The following is an 18,024-nucleotide window of genomic DNA, read 5'->3' on the forward strand; positions in this document are numbered from 1 at the left end:
AACAAACATCCCATTAAAAACTAAAAAAAAAAAAATGTAAGTCAGAACCCTCAACATAACAAAGAATGTGATAGTATAGAGCAAAACTTACATTGCAAGAACAATTTTTACTCTAGATCAAAAACTTTCTCATCAAGTGAATGATCAATGTGGCAATAATGAAATCAATGCAGTTAATTCTGGAGGCTGGTTATGATTCTCCTTAGCCACACGTACATATGTTTGTGTTAGATTTTGTCAACCAAGACGAAAACAAACACATTATGCCTTTTTTTTATACAAAAGCTTTACCTTGATATTACAAATGGTATCATTCAAGAGGATCGCCTTAGAGTTATTGGGTAGGAGATGATGCAAGATTGTCTGAGGAGAAGAGGACTAGAAGAAAGCATCTGGAGTGAGTTTATGCATAGAGTGATCTCCTTAGCATTCTCTTGACCACTGTAAAGGGAGCTTTGTGGCAGCAGCAAAGATTTTTTTCAAAAATACAGTCTCATCTCAGCATTTTGCCATTGGTTTACTTTGTTTTATAGGAGTATTCTTTGGAAACTTAACAAAACAGTATTATTTTCTATTTTTATTATTTTATTAATCCTTATGTGTCATTTAAAGTTTACAGTTTTCTGAACAAAATCCTTGAAAAGTAATGTAGCCAAGTGTAAAACTTGAGGTTAGCAGTTATTTCCTCTCAGCTTCTTCAAGATTATTCTTATTCCATTACGATTCCATTGCTCCATTGTCTTCTAGCCTCCACTGATCTTGAGAAGTCCACTTCAAATTGTCTTGCCTTCTGGATATAAGATGTCTTCACACCAAGTGTTTTTAAGATTTTCTCTTTGGCTCCCATGCTTTACAGTTGCAACATAATGCATTTTGGTGTAGATTTATTTTATTTATTCTGCTCAGGATTCACTTTTCTTCAGTCATCAATTCTGAAACTTCTCAGCTATTATCTCCCATATTTTCTTATTCTCCTTTCCTCCTTCCTTCTTCTCTGAGTCTTATTAGGTATAAAGAGGACCTTCTTATTCTATTATTTATGTCTTTTAGCTTCTCTACCATGTTTTCAGTCTCTGTGTCTTTGTGCTGTATTTTAAGTTACTTACTCATATCTAGCTTCCAGTTTGGTAATTCTCTCTTTAGCAGTGTCTAAATTGCTTTTCACTAATCATAGTGTTTTATTTTCAGTGGCTGTGTCCTATATGTTTTTCTTAAAAAGCATTTTAAAATTAGCATCTTAATCTTTACCTAAAGTTTTAATGTTTTCTTTTCATAATTTAAGACTACAGTCTTATTTTATATTTATTCCAGCTCTATTGTGATATAATTGATACACAGCATTTTGTAAGATTAATGTTACAGTGTGTTGATTTGAGACACTTATGTACTGCAAAAAGACTACCACCGTAACATTAGCTAACGTCGCTAACAATCACAAAATTATTGTTCCTTTCTGAGAACATGTAAGATCTACTCTCTTAGCAACTTTCAAGTACATAATACAGTAGTATTAACTATGATCACTATGCTATACATAATATTACTTAGAACTTACTCATGCTACAACTTAAAGTCTTTAATAATTTTAAATATACTCATTACATATTCTCTTTCATACTAGTATGTATTTTAAAGTAATCAGGGCCCTATTTCCTTCCCTCTCATGATTCTTAGTCATGGAAAAGTATCTCCTTGTGTGTTTGAAAATTGTGTCCTCATCTTTCAAACGTTGATCTTTATTTGGGACAATGTGGCTGTGGTGATCTCTCTCCAGAGATGTTTCCTTCTTTGGTTACACCGAACGTCTGGCCTTGAACCGTGTTTCTATTTCTTTTATCTTTTTTTTTTGTCATTTAAAAATTTTTCTGTTTTGTTTTTGGAGGACAGTGAAATGATTTATTGGGGTGTAATATATAATATTTCAGGAGGAGTGGTTCACTGTTTCCCCTGGGGTAATATTTTCTGGTCAGTGAGGATGCTCCTCAAGGCCCTCCAATGATATATGAAGTACACAATCTCTGAACCATACTTATTTTAATAACAATTAACACTGTTATTGTCCAGCTTTTTCAATTTTATGTTAACCACCTTGGGGATTGAACTGATATCACATTATCTAATATCACTAATATCACATTTGGATTTTCATTTTCCTGGCAGTGAATAATGTTGGTTAAGGATCCTTTCATGTGCTTAACTGACCATTAGTATGTCTTCTTTGGAGCCATGTCTGTTCAGATCCTTTGTCCAGTTTTCATTTTTTTATTAAGATTTTATTTATTTATTCATGAGAGACACAGAGAGAGGCAGAGACATAGGCAGAGGGAGAAGCAGGCTCCCTGTAGGGAGCCTGATGTGGGTCTTGATCCCAAGACCCTGGGATTGTCCTGAGCTGAACGCAGATGCTCAACTACTGAGCCACCCAGTTGCCCCCCTTTGTCCAGTTTTTAATTGGGTTATATTTTTACTGTAGAGTTGTAAGAGTTTTTTTATATACATCTTTGATACCAGCCCCTTATCAGATGAATGATTTGCAAGTATCTTCTATGACTGGAGGACTGTTTTTTTTTGTTTTTGTTTTTGTTTTTTTACTTTATGGTATGCATTGAAGCACAAAGGTTTTCATGTTAGTAAGTCTAAATTTTTCTTTTGTTGTTTGTGCTTTTTGGTGTCTGGAATCATGTTTTACATTAATTTCTTTTCTAGGAGTTCCTGGACCAGACAGAGTAAATTCAGAACCCAAACCTGATTTGGGCACAGGACTTAGAGTTACCTTTTTTTTCCTATTTAGAGTTCAGGTGGCTAGGTGGACACAGATAAACTATCCTGGCAGAGATTTTCAATCTCCCCTTTCAAAGGGGGCACCAGGAGCTTTGTCTACATGCAAAGGCCCTGATTCTAACTCCCCTCCTTGTGTAGACTCGTGGCAGAACCTCCAGTTCCTGGGTGGGCACCATGTCCCAAGTCCTGAAACTCCTGGGATGGATGCACCCGTGCCCACCCCGCAAGGCAGCGACAGCACCAGCTCAGAACCTACTGCTTGAGTCCCTTTGTGCCTCTGACATCTGCGGACTTTCTCTGTTTTTCTAATGAGGACATCAATAAATTCTAAATCTCAAAAAATTATATTCTGTCTATAATTTTCTAGTTAGTCACAGCAAAGATTTTTTAAAAAGTATTTTCTCAGTCTGTCTGCCTATCACTGGGGTTAGAACAGTCCTCTCAGAATGTTTCAAGTCCTCTTCTTTGTCACAAAGACTCAGAGACTGAATAGAGCTTTTTAGAAATCCAAGTGATCACATAGCCACAAGCTGAGCGTGGTGCCTCAATCTTTTGTTCCTAATGTAATAAAATCTACAGCCTGAAAGAAAGCCAGGAAGGCATCTGAGGCAGCCCCAGCTGCTCCAGCGAACCCCTCTTTAAATATCAGTCCTCTTGGAAGAGGCGTGTATGGTACATTTCCTTCTTTTCAGGAGAGAACCCTGCCATTTCAGACCAGGTGGAAAGAGCTGGTCTGTGTCATGGTGTGTCTTAAACGTGACACCAGCCCTCTCTGTCACTCCACAAACTCAAACCAGGCTAACGAGGGTCCTCCAAACCACAGGTCAGCACTCAAAGGCCTGCAGGTCAGCACAGACTCCTGAGGGCTGACCTGAAGTACTTTCCCTTTCCTCCCTGGCAACCAGCAGCAACCCTGAACCTGGGGCTCTGTGCACAGGGGAGGGTGCCATTGCTGGACAGGTTTTAGGGGTCAGGCGTGCCTGCTCTTTGCTCTTTCTTCTTCCTTGGGTAGCTGGGCACAGATGAGGATTAGGCCTGTGGCATAGCACAGTCTGGGTCCTTGTATCACAAAGAAGAGAGCCACCAGTGAACAGAAACACCTGTCTTCCTCGGTGATGAGTGAGAAATGAACCTCTATTGTGTTAAAGCAACTGAACCTTCGAGGGGCTATTTGTTAGTGCAGGAGACTATCTTAACACATCCCACACACTACTTTGTCAAGAGGAGGTCTTGAGGGCCTTGTGTTATTAAGACATCCGTAGAATCCCTATACACTTGGGGCACCTGGGTGGCTCAGTTGGTGAAATATCTGCCTTTGGCTCAGGTTGTGATCTCAGGGTCCTGGGATTGAGTCCCGCGTCGGGCTCCCTGCTCAGCAGAGGAGTCTACTTCTCCCTCTCCTCTGACTCTCCCCTCTGCTCACGAACACACTCTCTCTCAAATAAAGTTAAAAAAAAAAAAGAAAATAAACTCTTGCTTATTATCACTGATAGTGAAAATTACACCTAATTTAAAAGATAATACCAAGAGTCCAGCCCCCCCCCCCCCCGCCCCAACCGTAACATCCATGATTAATTTCAAATTAGTGGTGTGGACTCCAATGACATTTTACTGAAACTACCATCGAGATTGATGTAATTACTGGGTTAATAAAGTGTCAGCATAGACTCGGGGTGGGGGCAGAGCCAATGAGATGCAATGAGAGGACCGGGGGACACCGAGCTCTGTCTCGGGAGACACAGGTTGGGGCTGAGCCTCCAGGGCGGGAAGAGCCTCCTGCTCACCTGACTCCCGCGTGCGGCCCCGCACTGCCACGCTCCAGGGCCCGGCCCCGATGGCGTTGAATGCCTGCATCTGGAGCTCGTACTCCGTCCACTCCTCCAGCCCCTCGATGGTGAACTCCCTCTCCAGCCGGTCGTTGATGACTTGTGTGAGCGACGGAGCCTGGAGGTCAGGGCGCCAGTACTTAATCCTGTAGCCCACTGACTCGGGGTTCCCGTTGTACTGGGAATCGGGCAGGGGCTGGAAGCAAACAACAGCCGTGGTGAGCGGGCGTCTCCGAACCGCCACCTGTCGAGGTCCTCCAGTGCGGGCCTGTCTTAGGAGGCCAATCCCGCAGAAAATATTTCCGGGGGCAGGGGGGATATTCTTAGAACCTTTACTACATTTCTCCCTGGAACTTTTCTTCTGTTAATTAAATGAAATCCTGTCAGTAACTTGGGCTGGACGTAATTTCTTTTAATACATTTTGGCTTAATTTTGTGGGGGAAATGTTCTGAATAAATATCAGGCTGGCTCTCCTACAAACATTGAGTATTGCCTCCATGTTGACCTAGCTTAAGGACTTATAGGTCCAACCTGGGGCACTGCTGGCTTCCCTCCCCCAAAGAATATTCCTCAGTACCAAGAAGCCTGTGAGTAATGCTCCTAATTAACAAGATCTCCTGGGCTGGTCTGTGACCCAACAGCAACTGTAAAATGCAATACTTTTGGGTTTAACGAAGAGATAAGCTTTGCCTCGGACAAAGCCATGACTAACAAGACACTAAACTCTGGCTTCACATGCACACCATGAATACTCAAGGCGACCATCCCTGCAGCCCACTCCCAGCCCCCAACTCACCACCCAGCGGAGCCGTAGGCTGGTCTCACTGGCTGTTCGCACGGTGACGCTGGTGGGAGCCACGTCAGGGGGCGCCTGCAGTGTCTGGATGACCCGGGATGATTGGCTGACGGGGCTGGAACCGACAATGTTCACCTGCCTCATTCGAAATCTAGAGGGAGAACCATGGGCATGGTTATTCTGCAGGAAAAGACAATGTGGAGAGATGGATGGAACAAAAACCCATAACCTTCTCAGAAGGTGAGGCTGTGTGTCCATCTGTGTCATGAAGGCTGTTGCTCAAGGATACCTTCTTTCCACTTGGTTTCATTAAAAACGCAAATTGCATATTTGGCCCTTTGGCCTCAAAGCCTCCCAAGAACAATAAATTTGTTCCAGTGCAAAGATTTTAAATTCCCAAGTGAAGCATAATGGGATGGGTTACATGGCCAGAAATCTGTGTCATCAGATGCCATCAGCTGATTCATGTTTAGGGTAGGGTCAGGGGATTAGCTGTCAAGGGGCCAAATGACAGCCTTGACAGTCTGGTGTTTCAGTGAGCACAGGTGCCTGCACCTAGGGGATGAGCCCTGGCCCCAGAGTCCACACCCTGGGACTCGGACCCCATTGGTAGCTGAGACCTGAGGCCAATCATCTCCTTTCCTATAAAACGAGGTGGGGTGGATGTGCTTTAGAGTCTTGATGAATGTTCTCAGCTCTCTCTTCTTTGTTTATATGTACAATTTCTTGGAGTGAACTTCTACACAAATGTGCCCTGAGCACACACGCCTGTTCACCACAGAGGCTGGAAGAAGACAGGGACAGGGGTCTCTAGTCACAGTTTCTGATCTTCAAAGCAATAATATAGCTGGTACCAGCTTCATGTGGTAAGCCTGAAGCCCCTGTAGCTAGTTTTTTTGAGAAATATTTTCCTCTAAAAATGAGTATATGGTGCCCTGATTATCTGCTCTGGTCTCAGGGAGGATGTCACAATGAACAGGAGCTGAACAGCATCTCTTATTAAGCATTGTTTTAAAAAGCTCTAATGTCAGTATTATACCAAAAAGGATGTTCTTCACGAAGATGTCATGTCACCTTTTACTCTCTGAATTACTCATTCTTAGTCTTTTACTCCCTGATCTTATGGAACGTATCTGTTCTGGCAGAACAATGACATTATCAAACTCAACATCTGATGATAACTGGAAATTTCATCTCGGTCAACGATCTTACGGGAAGTTATAACGTCTCTAACAGCTTGCGATTGTGCGACCCTTTGTTAAGGCCAAGGATTTACTGCCTGGATAGGTTTCAGGATCAAGGAGTTAAAGGTTGCATGGCAGGTTAAGTGCTTGATTAGTGAGCCCTGCCACTCCTGGGTCCTGGAAGGGGGAAGCAGAAGACGTTCCCAGGACAGCCGCCCTGTTTACACACAGCATGTTAATAGTCCCAAGGGGTTGTAGAATTTATAAGGAAAACCCCACATCTCAGCTGCCTGGGGCTCTTAGTTTTGAGCCATTGCAGCTAGCGTTGATGGAAGGAGCACTGCTAACCTAGCATCGGGGATATACTCTCTCCAGGAATGATACTCAGCTGTGTATCTTGCTCCTAAGGTTCAATGTACTGTTATTACCACTTGGAAATGTCTCAATTACATGCACATAACTGGGTTTTGTTCTTGCTGGCTGAAGCCATCTGTTGGAGTTGCTAGCCTTCTTCCTGCGGCAGTTTATCACTGGCTCCTCTCACCTGTAATGAGTATAGGGCGTGAGGTTTGGGATCTCCAGCGTCTGGGCATCAGGCTCGTTCTCCTCCTCGTAGAGGCTGACCCACTCCTCCTCATCACCGATGGCTCCAACCTGTGGGAAAGAAGATCCTTGGATGGGATGGATGAGCTGCAGAGCAGAGGCTGCCATTTACCGATGTGCAGCTGCCTGGTGTGCATCAGGCTATGCAGACCCACCCCGTGTCCTCCATAAGTGGATCTTGCACACACACCCTCAGTCTAAGCCCTGGAGCTATGGCTCCTGCTATTCCCTCAAAGGTCAGGACCTCACATACTACCCTGTCCTTCCTCTTGGTTGACAGGTGAAGACCCAAAGAGAGGGCCAGAGAGAAGACTTGGTCAGGGGGACTGACCGGGGGACTCAGTCTCTCCCTGTTCCGACCCTGCCCATTCCTATCCCAAACACACACCAAAGATCCAGCGCAGGCCTTGCACAGAGAAGGACTGCCTGCTGCCATGGGAGCTAGACCAGCAGGCCAAATCAAGAGAGCCATGAGGGGAGATATTGTGACATCATGTCAGCCAGGAAAGCCCTAATTCTACCACACAGGTTTCTGCATTCCTACGCCAGGCACACTGGGCCTCGTGCAGCCTGTGTGGCTCTGGGGGCCCCAGCAGATGCATATGGAGGGAAGGCTGGAAGCACCAAAGGGGTTTCAGGCCAAACAAACTGGGGTGAGGTGGGTCCGCCTAGGGCCCTTTGCTTTTAACACATCGTAAATGTGTCAAATGACAGCGCAGAAATGTGCTCGTGAAGCTTGCAGAGGACCAGTCGGCAAGGGCCAGGTGGCTAGAGGATGGCATAAGAATTTGAGATCTTGGAAACCTGGAGGAAGGTCCAGGAGGGCATAGAGGAGGCAGAGTGCACACAGCTGGGCAGCCTACCTCCTCCAGAAGGCTACATGCAAAGTCAAAGCTCTAAATACTCAGCGTTGAAACATGGAAACAGTCTGGCAGTTCTCAGTAAGTTAAACATAGAATGATCCTATGGGCCAGCAATCCTACTCCCAGGCAGACACTGAAAAACCTGGAAGCTGGTCCCCTAGCAAGTATAGGAGCGCATATGTTCACGGCGGCTCTATTCTCAACAGCCAAACGGGAGGCCACATGGAGCCCGGCTGGTGGATGCACAGATAAACACCTGTGTAGCGTCCATGCGGGGAAGTACTAGCCAGCTGTAAAAAGGAACCTACAGTGCGGTGTCCTTGAAAACATGAAGCCAAATAAAAGAAGACCCGAGAGAACACATTTATATGATTCTACTTCATACCATTTACAGAATAGGTAAATCCACAGAATCAGATGCAGGTGGGTGGGTGCCAGGGGCTGAAGGAGGAGAGAATGGGCAGTGACTGCTGAATGGCATACTGTTTCGGGGCGCTGAATATATTTGGGAACCAGGTAAAGGTAGTGGTTGCACCGTGAGTGCACTCACTTGTGAACCATGCACTTGAGAACAGTTAACTTTCTGTTACATGAATTTCACTTCACTTAAAAAAAATAGTGTTAAAATAAAATGTGGGACAACTGGCCAGAAACGCATGGGGAGAAAGATCCGGAGATCAGAGCCGATGAGTAGCTGGGGAGTCAGCGAGGCAGCTGAATGGGGCAGTGAGATCAGGAGATGGAGCAGTTTACACAGCTGGGGGCCGGGTGCACAGCCCCCAGGACCACTGCATCAGCTCCAATCCCTCCAGTCCTCAGCACTGCAACCCCCAGCGGAGCCCCCAGACCCTCACTTCAGAGACATGGAAATGAAAAAAGGAGAAAACGGATGTAGATCGAGGATTGATCTGAGTGGCACAGAACACCTGTCTTGGAGAATGGGAGTTAGACGAACTATAGAAACAGTGCCAAGTGCCCCCAGGGCCCACGGCTGCCACCTGCCTCCTCCACTGTCCCCGCGGAGCAGGAGAGGGCCAGGAGGAGAAGATCGCCAGCGCTGACCGCGGCCTGGGTCTGTGCAGTGCTGCTGGTGTGACGTTGGGGGGGCACTAATGTCCACTCAGGAGCCCGGCCTGGGGCTCAGAGTCCAGCCGAGAGGAGACGCAGTAGGTGTCTGTGGGATGAAGGGCAGAGGGCTGAGAGAGGAACCATGGGGCTGGAGGAGGTTAGGTCCTGTCACGCCACAGCTGCACACCAGACAGCTCCGCACGGCTCCCAGACACCCTCCGAGCTTCCAGGTGAGGGCCCCGGGCACAGCAGCGGGGTGGGGAGGCAGGGAGGCGGGGAGGTGGGAGGGCTGGGACCAGATTCTCTGCTCAGTTAGCATTATTCTAGGCGTTACCGAGATTTATGAATGCCTTAACGTCGAAATGTCAACAACCCAGCTGAACTGTATTGAGTGTGAGCGCCCCCCCAAATGGGGCCTCACAGCGTGTAGTGGTTTCTGAGGCCCAGGGAGAGGGATCCGTGAGAGACTGAATCAGAACATCTATACTATTTCTTGGGAGACGTTTAAGAAAAAAGAAGGAAAGGAGGAAAAAGAGAAAAGGAAAAAGAGATGACTTCAGTTTCAGGGCAATCAGTTCAAGACCTTTTATTCACAGCTCCATCCCAGGCTGAGATGCTGTGGAGGGTGCTGGCAAGCAGGGTGGCCGGTGCTCACGGCTCCGGCTCTGAGTGACCCAGGCAGGCGCAGGCACCTGCTCACCACCGTCCAGCCCTGTGGTGCCCTTGCTGCTGGCGTGCATTCGCATCCTTCCACGTCAGTGCGTGTGTGGGAAAAACCTGCACGCTAAGTGCCACTTATTGTCCAAATCCCCAGGCCCAACTGTGGAGGCCGCTGTGCTTCTGCAAAGCCACTCCTTCCTTTTCCGCCTCTCCCCGGGCCCCCAGCGCCACCCCTCCAACGGTGGATGCTCTGTTTGAGCTCCGGGTGCAGATGAATACTCCAGGCTAAGAAATAGTGGGGCCTGGTGCCGGCAGGCTCTGGGCCTTGAACCCCAACATGTTTGGATTCCATCTATCTGGTTGTCTCGCTGGCCTACAAGCATTCATCTGCCAGCCTGGGGGGCTGCCCTTACCCCATGGACACCCACTGGCCTGCCTGGGCACCAAGAGCTCAGGGTGTGGCCTTGGTTGACGAGGCTCAGCAGGAGGCCTCAGCAGGGTCAGCAGAGTCAGCCGCCCTGGGTTCCACAGCCTGTTTTACCCACATGCCTGAGAAGATTGGGGGAGAACTGGCACGGCCTCCTGCTGATGCCTTTGGAGGGACAGACACCCACTAGCCATCCATGGGCGATGTAAAGGCAGGACAGGTTGAAGCCGCAGGACACCACAGGCTACTGCGGTTCTCTCAGAACACTGGTCTGCAGCTCCATTGGCAGAGGGTCCGGGAGATGCTCCACTGCCAGGACGTGCGTGGGGCCAGCAGGATGATGATGCCTACTTAGCTTCTCCAGGGAGAACCCCTGGGGTTCTCTGAGGAGGGAAGGCTCTCCTTCTGGAGCTCCACTGCCCTGCTGCTACTCTCATGTCCATGAGCTCCAATGTGCTTTTTGAGAAGGTCGCTGCCGGCAGAGTGCAGACAGGGCTTCTATTTTGCCGAGGGTAGCCGCCAGCTGTAGGGTGAGGATGAATGGCTGGGGACACCCAAGGTTACACTTCCCTGTCTTCCCATGGGGTGCTCTGTCTCCTTTTTAAAAGACCTGGATTTGAATGTGTGGCAAATCAGTGGCGAGCCCAGGTGGGCGCCGCATGGCTCCATTTGGCTCTTTCTGCCACCCTCCCTGCAAAGCCAGCCTGTCATTACCTGGAGGCATCACTTAGTCTCAAACACTTGTACATTACACACCTGTACCTTACAAATGCTCTTCCCTCTCTCTGAAGTGTGCGCTCCCCCTCCCTCTCCAGTCCTTGCTGCTGATGAGCTCCTCTGGAATCTGGAGTGCATCTGGGCCTTTGGGAGGCTTCCGTGAACAACAACCCCTGCCCCCGTGTCTTCCCAGGCTGCTAATTCTGTGCTGGTAAGGCATCTTCTGCATACCTGACACACAACAGAGTGCTCCTCCTACCTGTTGCATCCCCTTAAAAACATGACATTCAGAGGAATACACAGTATGTGTCAAAGATTCCTTTTGCTCACTGATGTGGAAACCAGAAAGGTGCTAACACTGGTTCAGAGAATACCAGACTCAAAGTATTGAGTATATGGAGTCCAAAGTATATGGAGTCCACCAACAAGGACACTGCAACAAGGTGGCCAAGTTAGAAGTAAAACCAGTTATAAAACCAGTTATAAGAGCGCGACGATCCTAACTTCTGGGTGTGTAGCTTTCAATCTTCTACAAGGGTCACATCTAACTTCACAGAGGGTGGGACAAATCATAAACAGTAAGACAAACACAATTATAGTTTTCAAGACAGATGAGCTGTAGGCAGGCTTCTGAAACCAGGCCCTAGTACAGGAGTCAGCACACTACGGCCCGAGGACCAAATCCGGCCCACCTTGTTTTGTAAATAAAGTTTTCTGGGAACATGGCCACACTCCTTGGTTTGTGTTTTGCCAGTGGCTATTTCCATGCCCCCTTGGTAGAGCCATGTGCTTGCAGCAGAGACCATCTGCCCAGAGGCCTGAATTATTAACTCTCTTGCCCTTTACAGGAAAAGTTTGTCAACCCCTGCTCCAGTGTTTTCACCAAAAGGACATGCAGTCCTCCCTCTGCCTCCGTTCTGAGGTGTCTTGCCGTGTTTATTCTCCCTTTTGTCAGTGTGAGAGCTGCCAGGCAGATTCTGGGTCTTACTCCTCACCGAACCCCCAGCATCTCCCCCAGGGTCCAGCCCCACTGTTGGCTTGTGCACAAATGAATATACAGCGGCCACGTGCATGATTTCAAGATCGGTATTGAAAATGGGTTTTCTTGCGCGGAGCTCCAAAAGCAAATGATTACTGAAAATGTGATTTTACTTACGGACCTCTGAAGGTGGGGAGGGGCGCTTAAATTTCTATAATAAAAGGTTTACATTTTGATCTAAGGAGACCAGAATTCTTTTTAGTGGGAAACAGAAGTCTTTTAACACTTGCTGGGCTCCTCTGGCTCTCTAGTTAGATTTCAAAACCATCACGACAAAGTGTTCTAGAAGTAACTGGCTGTTCACTAATGATGCGCTGGACATACCGTGTGGCAGAGCTCTTTAAAGATGAAACAAATCAGAGCTCCATGGGGAAGCTGGGATTTTGACAGGTTTTTTTTCTTCTACTTCTTTTAAAGCTAACAAACAGCACTTTGCAATACTTAATACAAAAGCAGAAATGCCACACATTTCAAATACCACTCATCGGGGGGTGGTCCTTAGGACCCATTAGGGAGCTGCTGTCCTTCCTAAAGCACCAGGACTTGCTGCCCTGATCACGTTCCTCCCTAAAGGCTCCGACTGGCGAGTCTGCTTCCCTGTCTGGCTGGGAGGCTGGGGGTTCATTCAATACCTGGGGGTCCCAGACCCCGCCACCCTTGTCAAGTGGGCTTTTCCACCAGAGCTGCACCTGTCTGTCCTAGGAAAGCCTCTGCAGTTGGGGTGGCCTCCGAGGAGGCGGATGGAGGACAGTCTTCCCCAGGCAGGACTGCCAACACTCTGCCGAGGCCCTGGTGGCCACAACGAAGTCAGTGTCCTGGAGGCTAGGAGATGAACGGCTACTCTGAGGACGGTCATTAACCTCATTCTATGAAAGGCAACAGCAGACCGAGAGCAAGCACAGGAACCTGAGTCTGTTCCTATGAACAGGGAGAGGAGGGAGGACGGGGCTGGGCAGGAGGAGACAGCTCTCCTTTCATCCCCAGCTAAGAGAGGGAAAAAAGATTCTCCAAGAATCCATTCCATGGAACCCCACCAAGCCACTTGCACCCTGCTGGCTGAAACTCTGGTGTCAGCAGGAAACCCTGCCTGTCAGGCAACTTCCACAGTTACCGAGTAGCCTCTTGTTCTGAGGGCTGGCCCCCATGTCCCCAGCTGAGTGCAGCCCCCCAGTGAGGATGGGGGGCGCACAGGGCATCTCTGCATGGCGCTGCTGGCAGGTCATGCATGACCAGGAAGGCACTTGGGCCTGAGCGAGGCCCCCAGTTCCCAAAACATCTACGATCCTGCTGAGTGGTTGGGAAATTGTCCCTACACTTGACCAAGGAGGGTTCATGCTTTGCAACAGCCTGAGCTGTGTTCCCCAGCCCTCCCTCCATTCACAGCCCTGCTGGCGGGTTATTTATTTATTCTTTCCTCATTGTTTAACATTCTCTCCATCTTCAGATGCAGGAGGAGTGGGAAATGATGGTTGTGTCTTCTACTATGTGGGGCATCAAGAACATTGGGTTCTCCTGGCCTCCTCTGGCCTCGCAGTTGTCTCTTCTCTAGAAGGTTCCTCTTGTGCCTCCAGTGACCTCTCCTTTGTCTCCCTCAGCATCGGTCTCCTTCCTCCCAGCATTTGGTGTCCCTCCATGGATGGCTCAGACCCCCGTGTGTGGCTTTCATTCTTACTGACCCCCAGGCAGACGCTTCTAAATTCTGGTCATCTCTGGGCCAGTCTGATGGCACTGGGGCCTGCATCTCTGTGAAGGAGCTCATTCCTCATCAGTCACCCTGCACAGACCTCTGGTCCTGTACAGGCCCCAGAATGCTAGGGCCTTTGCTGCCGCAGCCGTAAAGGAACATTCGGCACCAGCAAGGTCATCCCTGCCGCCCCACACCCCAGGCATCCTGAGTCTGTGCCCACCTGGTCCTCCCTGTCTCACCTCCCCTGAGCTCCCTAGGCCTCCCTCATCTTACACACAGTCCCCAAATGCATCCCCTCCCAAAATCTCCTTCTAGGGACAGTTTTCCCATGAAGTGTTCCCCTCCCATGAAGAGGCTGCTCCTGCGGGTCATCTGGGCCCCCCTGACAGTCCCCATTCCAGGATCCCGGGTTCTGAGCATGGCCGCCTCAAATCTGGGGGCCCCTTCCCTCCCCACACTTGCCCGGGCTTATCTCTGAAGCGCATGTGGTCTCCTCTATGTCTGCGCCTTCTCTCTCATTAGACACAACACCTCTCAAGGGCAAACAGGAATGCTCACACCTCCCTGTGCCACTCAGCAGGATTTTGTGCCACTTCCAAAGATGCTGAAATGTCCACGAGGACTTGGGCCCCATCATGCTCAGAGTGGGGTTCAAGGGGAGTGGAGGGGAAGGCAGGGGGGCGCAAGAACCAGCCTGCTACCTGCCTTGTGATGTCAGGACCTCAGCCCTGCCTGTAAAGCAAGGACAGCAGCGACTTCCCCCGAAGGTCACGGGAGACTCTGATGGGATGGGGTATGTGAAGGGCATGGGGCACCCCAACACATGGCACTGTGCTCCGACCCCAGCAGCTGGCTTCCCACAGACACTTGTAGCCAGAAGCTAACCAGGCCGCTCCTACCAGCTGCCCTTCCTGTCGCCCATCCTGCTTAATCACACACCCTGGCTCTGCAGCCACTTCCCCGCAGGTGTATCAGCCACACTGCTGGTTTCCCTATCTGATCCCTGACATCTCGGGCTTTGCCCGACACTGGGGGAGCCACCCCAAGGAGGGACTCAGCCAAGCCCTAGAGACAGCCAACAACTCACCTGAGGCACCTTTCAAATGTAAACCACCAGTCCAGAGCCCATACCGTACACCCTCTTCCATGGGCTCTCACGCTCTGGCCCACTGTCCCGCTGCCCTAATCACCCAGGGTCAGGGATCAGGCAAATAGCCATTGTGCCCTGGAGCCCCCCAAATCACTCAGACTAGCCGGTCCCCAGCCTGCTCATCCTAAGCCTGCTCACCTCGCCTCGCCCCTCCTCCCTGCAGAAACCACAAGCAGGCTCTCCCCCCAACAGTGCCTCCTGACCAGCCCTGATGCTTCCCCGTATGGCCCCACGTGGCATCCCAGGCCCCCCACTCCTGGAACTGTGACTACGACTATATTTTTAGTGAGTCGTTTCCTGATCTGCTGGCCTCACCACACCTGAATAAAAAACTTTATGTTTTAAAACAACAAGTGCCATGCAACTTCCTACCTCTGCCTTTCATGCTGCAGTCCTCCCTTCACCCTGCCATCCCCGGCATCCCCCCCGCCCCCACAGGAGCATTCTGTGGCAACTGCAGCCTGGCCCCATCTGCTTTGGGTTCTCTTTCAGCAGCGCGCCTCATCTGTGTCAGCCAGATTATAGGTCAGCTGTCCCTCCTGCATCCCCCCAGGCTATGAGGTTCTGGAAGTCTTTAAAGTCTAACATTGCGCATGAGACCCCAATCCTGTAAAACAGTAGGTGCTTAATAAATGCTTCCTGGGTGAATGGGTGACTGAATGAAAAAGTACAAAACCTGATGACCAGAAAAATGAAAGAGGGGTGGACCTAAAAATCCAACAAGGGAATTAGGATGGAAGATTTTGAGCGGTCCTCAAAAAGAATAGGAAAATATTTCTCGTAAAGTTTAATTTGGTTTGATGGTTGTGACTTATCTATACATTGACCTCTACTTCCTGAAAACGACACTTGTAGTAGAATGTTTCCCTCAGCCCTACCTGCACTGCCACTGACAATATGACATTTTCTGCTCTGTGGTATTTTTAAAAGTCCTATAACAGGACCTAAAAGGATCTGATAGACTAATGAACAGGATGTCCAGTTTGAACCATTCATCTTCTATAGATTTCCCATGCTGGTCAAGAAGTGAAAGAGAAAAGTCATTGTCAGGGTGTTATTAGGGATAATCAAGCCAACAGTTAACATTCTGAACTATCCGAGTGTGTACTTTGCCACCGCCTGTCACTTGGGGCTGGCGCCCCTATGCTTAGGCAGAGGTATTGGCCCTGAATAAAGAGAGGCCCATCTTGGCACTTTAATCCAGGTGACCGAGTCATTGGTGAAGGAGCCATAGAGGCTGGTGACAGCCCTCCTCTGTGTACTCAACAGACCATTCAGAAATAATGTCACTCTTTTTCTTCCTATTATGACAAAGAAATTCAACTACCGGCAGAGCATATTACAGCTGAGATGCTCACAGATTCTTATGAAGGGGGCCACCAGCAGCCCTCACCTCCAACCATGAGGAGGAGAGAGGAGACAGAATTAATGACTAGAAGTCCCCACCTACAGATCTCACAGTGATGAGACAAAAAACATCTGGCCTATGACCCTGCAGGAGACAGACACGCTGGAAAGCCTTTCCAACATCAGAGGTAATAGCCAGTTACATAAGAAGGGGAAACGCTTTGAAAGCAAGGGAACTCTGTCCCAACTGGCACTTGTGCCATGACCACCCCCCACCAAACCCCCCTGCCAACAGGTAATGGGCTTCTCCTGGCACCTCCTTTCACATTGCAGGCCCTGTTTTGGGTCAGAGGTGAGCACTGGGAACAGGACATGCAAGGTCCCCAGGAGACTCTGTAACCATGTAACCAATGGAGAAGAGCATTTCTGTGACAAAGCTGAGCAAAGTGAGAGGCTCTGGGCCCTCCTGGCTCGTCTGCTTCTCAAGTGGGTGGGCCTTCGCTTGGAGATAGGAGCCCCGGGCTGCGCTGGCCTTGGTGGGTGTGGGGTGGGAACAGGCCACCCCTCTGCGCACATGGGCTGGCCTGCACCCTCTAGGCCAGGTGAAGCCTGAGTGTACAGCACGCTGTGGGGGATGTCCCCTTGCTATTCACGGCCTCATTTATACTGGGGAAAAGGCCAGGGAGAGCCAGACTGGACATTTTTCAGGCTGTGGGATTCTGGTTCTGCGTGAGTGAGTTCTAAGTACCAGCAGCTTATTCTCTGGTACTCTCAACTGACACTCTGGGTGTTTGAGCCTGGGCTGGCTTCCAGTCCCGGGAGCTCAGGCCTCTTCCCAAGCCGCACACCCTCCCGTCACTGTCACCGGGGACTCAGCCCTCCTCAGTTCTCTGACCACAGAGCACCTCCTGCCTTGAACTTGCCTGGGCCCTGGTCCCACTCTGACCTGGGCCTGGGCCTGCTTGACTGTCCAGGTGTTTCCAGGCGTGGCCCTACATCCTCCCTGTAGGCCTCCCCAGGCACACAGCCTTTCCTCAAATGCTTGCCTTGACTTTATTATTTTTACTATATGCTTCATTTATTAAGTGCTTAGCATGTGTGAGTCCCGTGCTAGAGCTTTCAATGCATTGTTCTTCCCACCACGTGTCCCAGTGTGCGTGGGCCTCACCTTCTCTGGCCAACTAGTGTCCACGGACCCTCTGACAGCCAGCAGCCTGGAGGCCAGCCCGTCACAAATGTGCTGATCGTCCTGTTTTGGTGCTGGGCTTTGCTGGTTGGCCTGTCCCTCTCCAGTCTCGCCTTGGGCCTTAGGGGCCCTCACCGTCCCACCCATCCTACAAAGGTCAAGGACAAAGCTGCAGCTTGGAGGATCTTATTGCAAGAAACCTCAGATCTCTCTTAGCCTCCACATTTCCAAATTTGCTCTTTAATACTCTGATGGATTCTTAAAGGGAAAGAAATCACTGAAAATAGTGATCATTATAGAGAAAGGGGACAGTTTAGAGCAACACCTTAGGGGAACTGATTATGCACACCTCCACTTTCAGTTGCAAGGTCTTCATAAATTCAGCCTCTTCAGAGCCACAGCCGTTTGTTTCCCCCTGTAAGGCTGGGACATGAGTGTCTCTCCTACTTGTCCAGGTTGGCACAGGACAAGCTCAGCAAGGACCACAGGGAGTGGACAAAGGTGCAGAATGGAGGTAAATCCAGCAGAGCAGAGAAGAGCTACAGTTCCAGAATTCTCAGGCAGCACACTTGGCTTTGAAGCCCCGGAGAACTTGGACATGAAGAGAAACACCCAGGCTGTCTGGGCTTCTACTTGGGAGGAGAGAAAGTCCACCTGGACGTCCTCCCTGCAGGTCACCACTGGGAGAA

The 18,024-nt window shown here is 49.4% G+C and overlaps 1 protein-coding gene across 15 annotated transcripts in view; it reads right to left on the minus strand.

The window, feature by feature from the left end:
* Positions 1 to 18,024, minus strand: part of SDK1 (sidekick cell adhesion molecule 1) — a 911,663-nt gene that overhangs the window by 110,571 nt on the left and 783,068 nt on the right. For all 15 annotated transcript variants that reach the window (XM_049111183.1, XM_035717437.2, XM_049111182.1 and 12 more), the window contains 3 exons: positions 7,133 to 7,242; positions 5,405 to 5,555; positions 4,566 to 4,803 (listed from right to left, as the gene is read on the minus strand). In XM_049111183.1, the coding sequence (XP_048967140.1) occupies positions 4,566 to 4,803; positions 5,405 to 5,555; positions 7,133 to 7,242 (499 nt within the window). The remainder of the gene's footprint in view (positions 1 to 4,565; positions 4,804 to 5,404; positions 5,556 to 7,132; positions 7,243 to 18,024) is intronic.

Source organism: Canis lupus, chromosome 6 (assembly GCF_003254725.2).
Source record: "Canis lupus dingo isolate Sandy chromosome 6, ASM325472v2, whole genome shotgun sequence".
Taxonomy (NCBI): domain Eukaryota; kingdom Metazoa; phylum Chordata; class Mammalia; order Carnivora; family Canidae; genus Canis; species Canis lupus.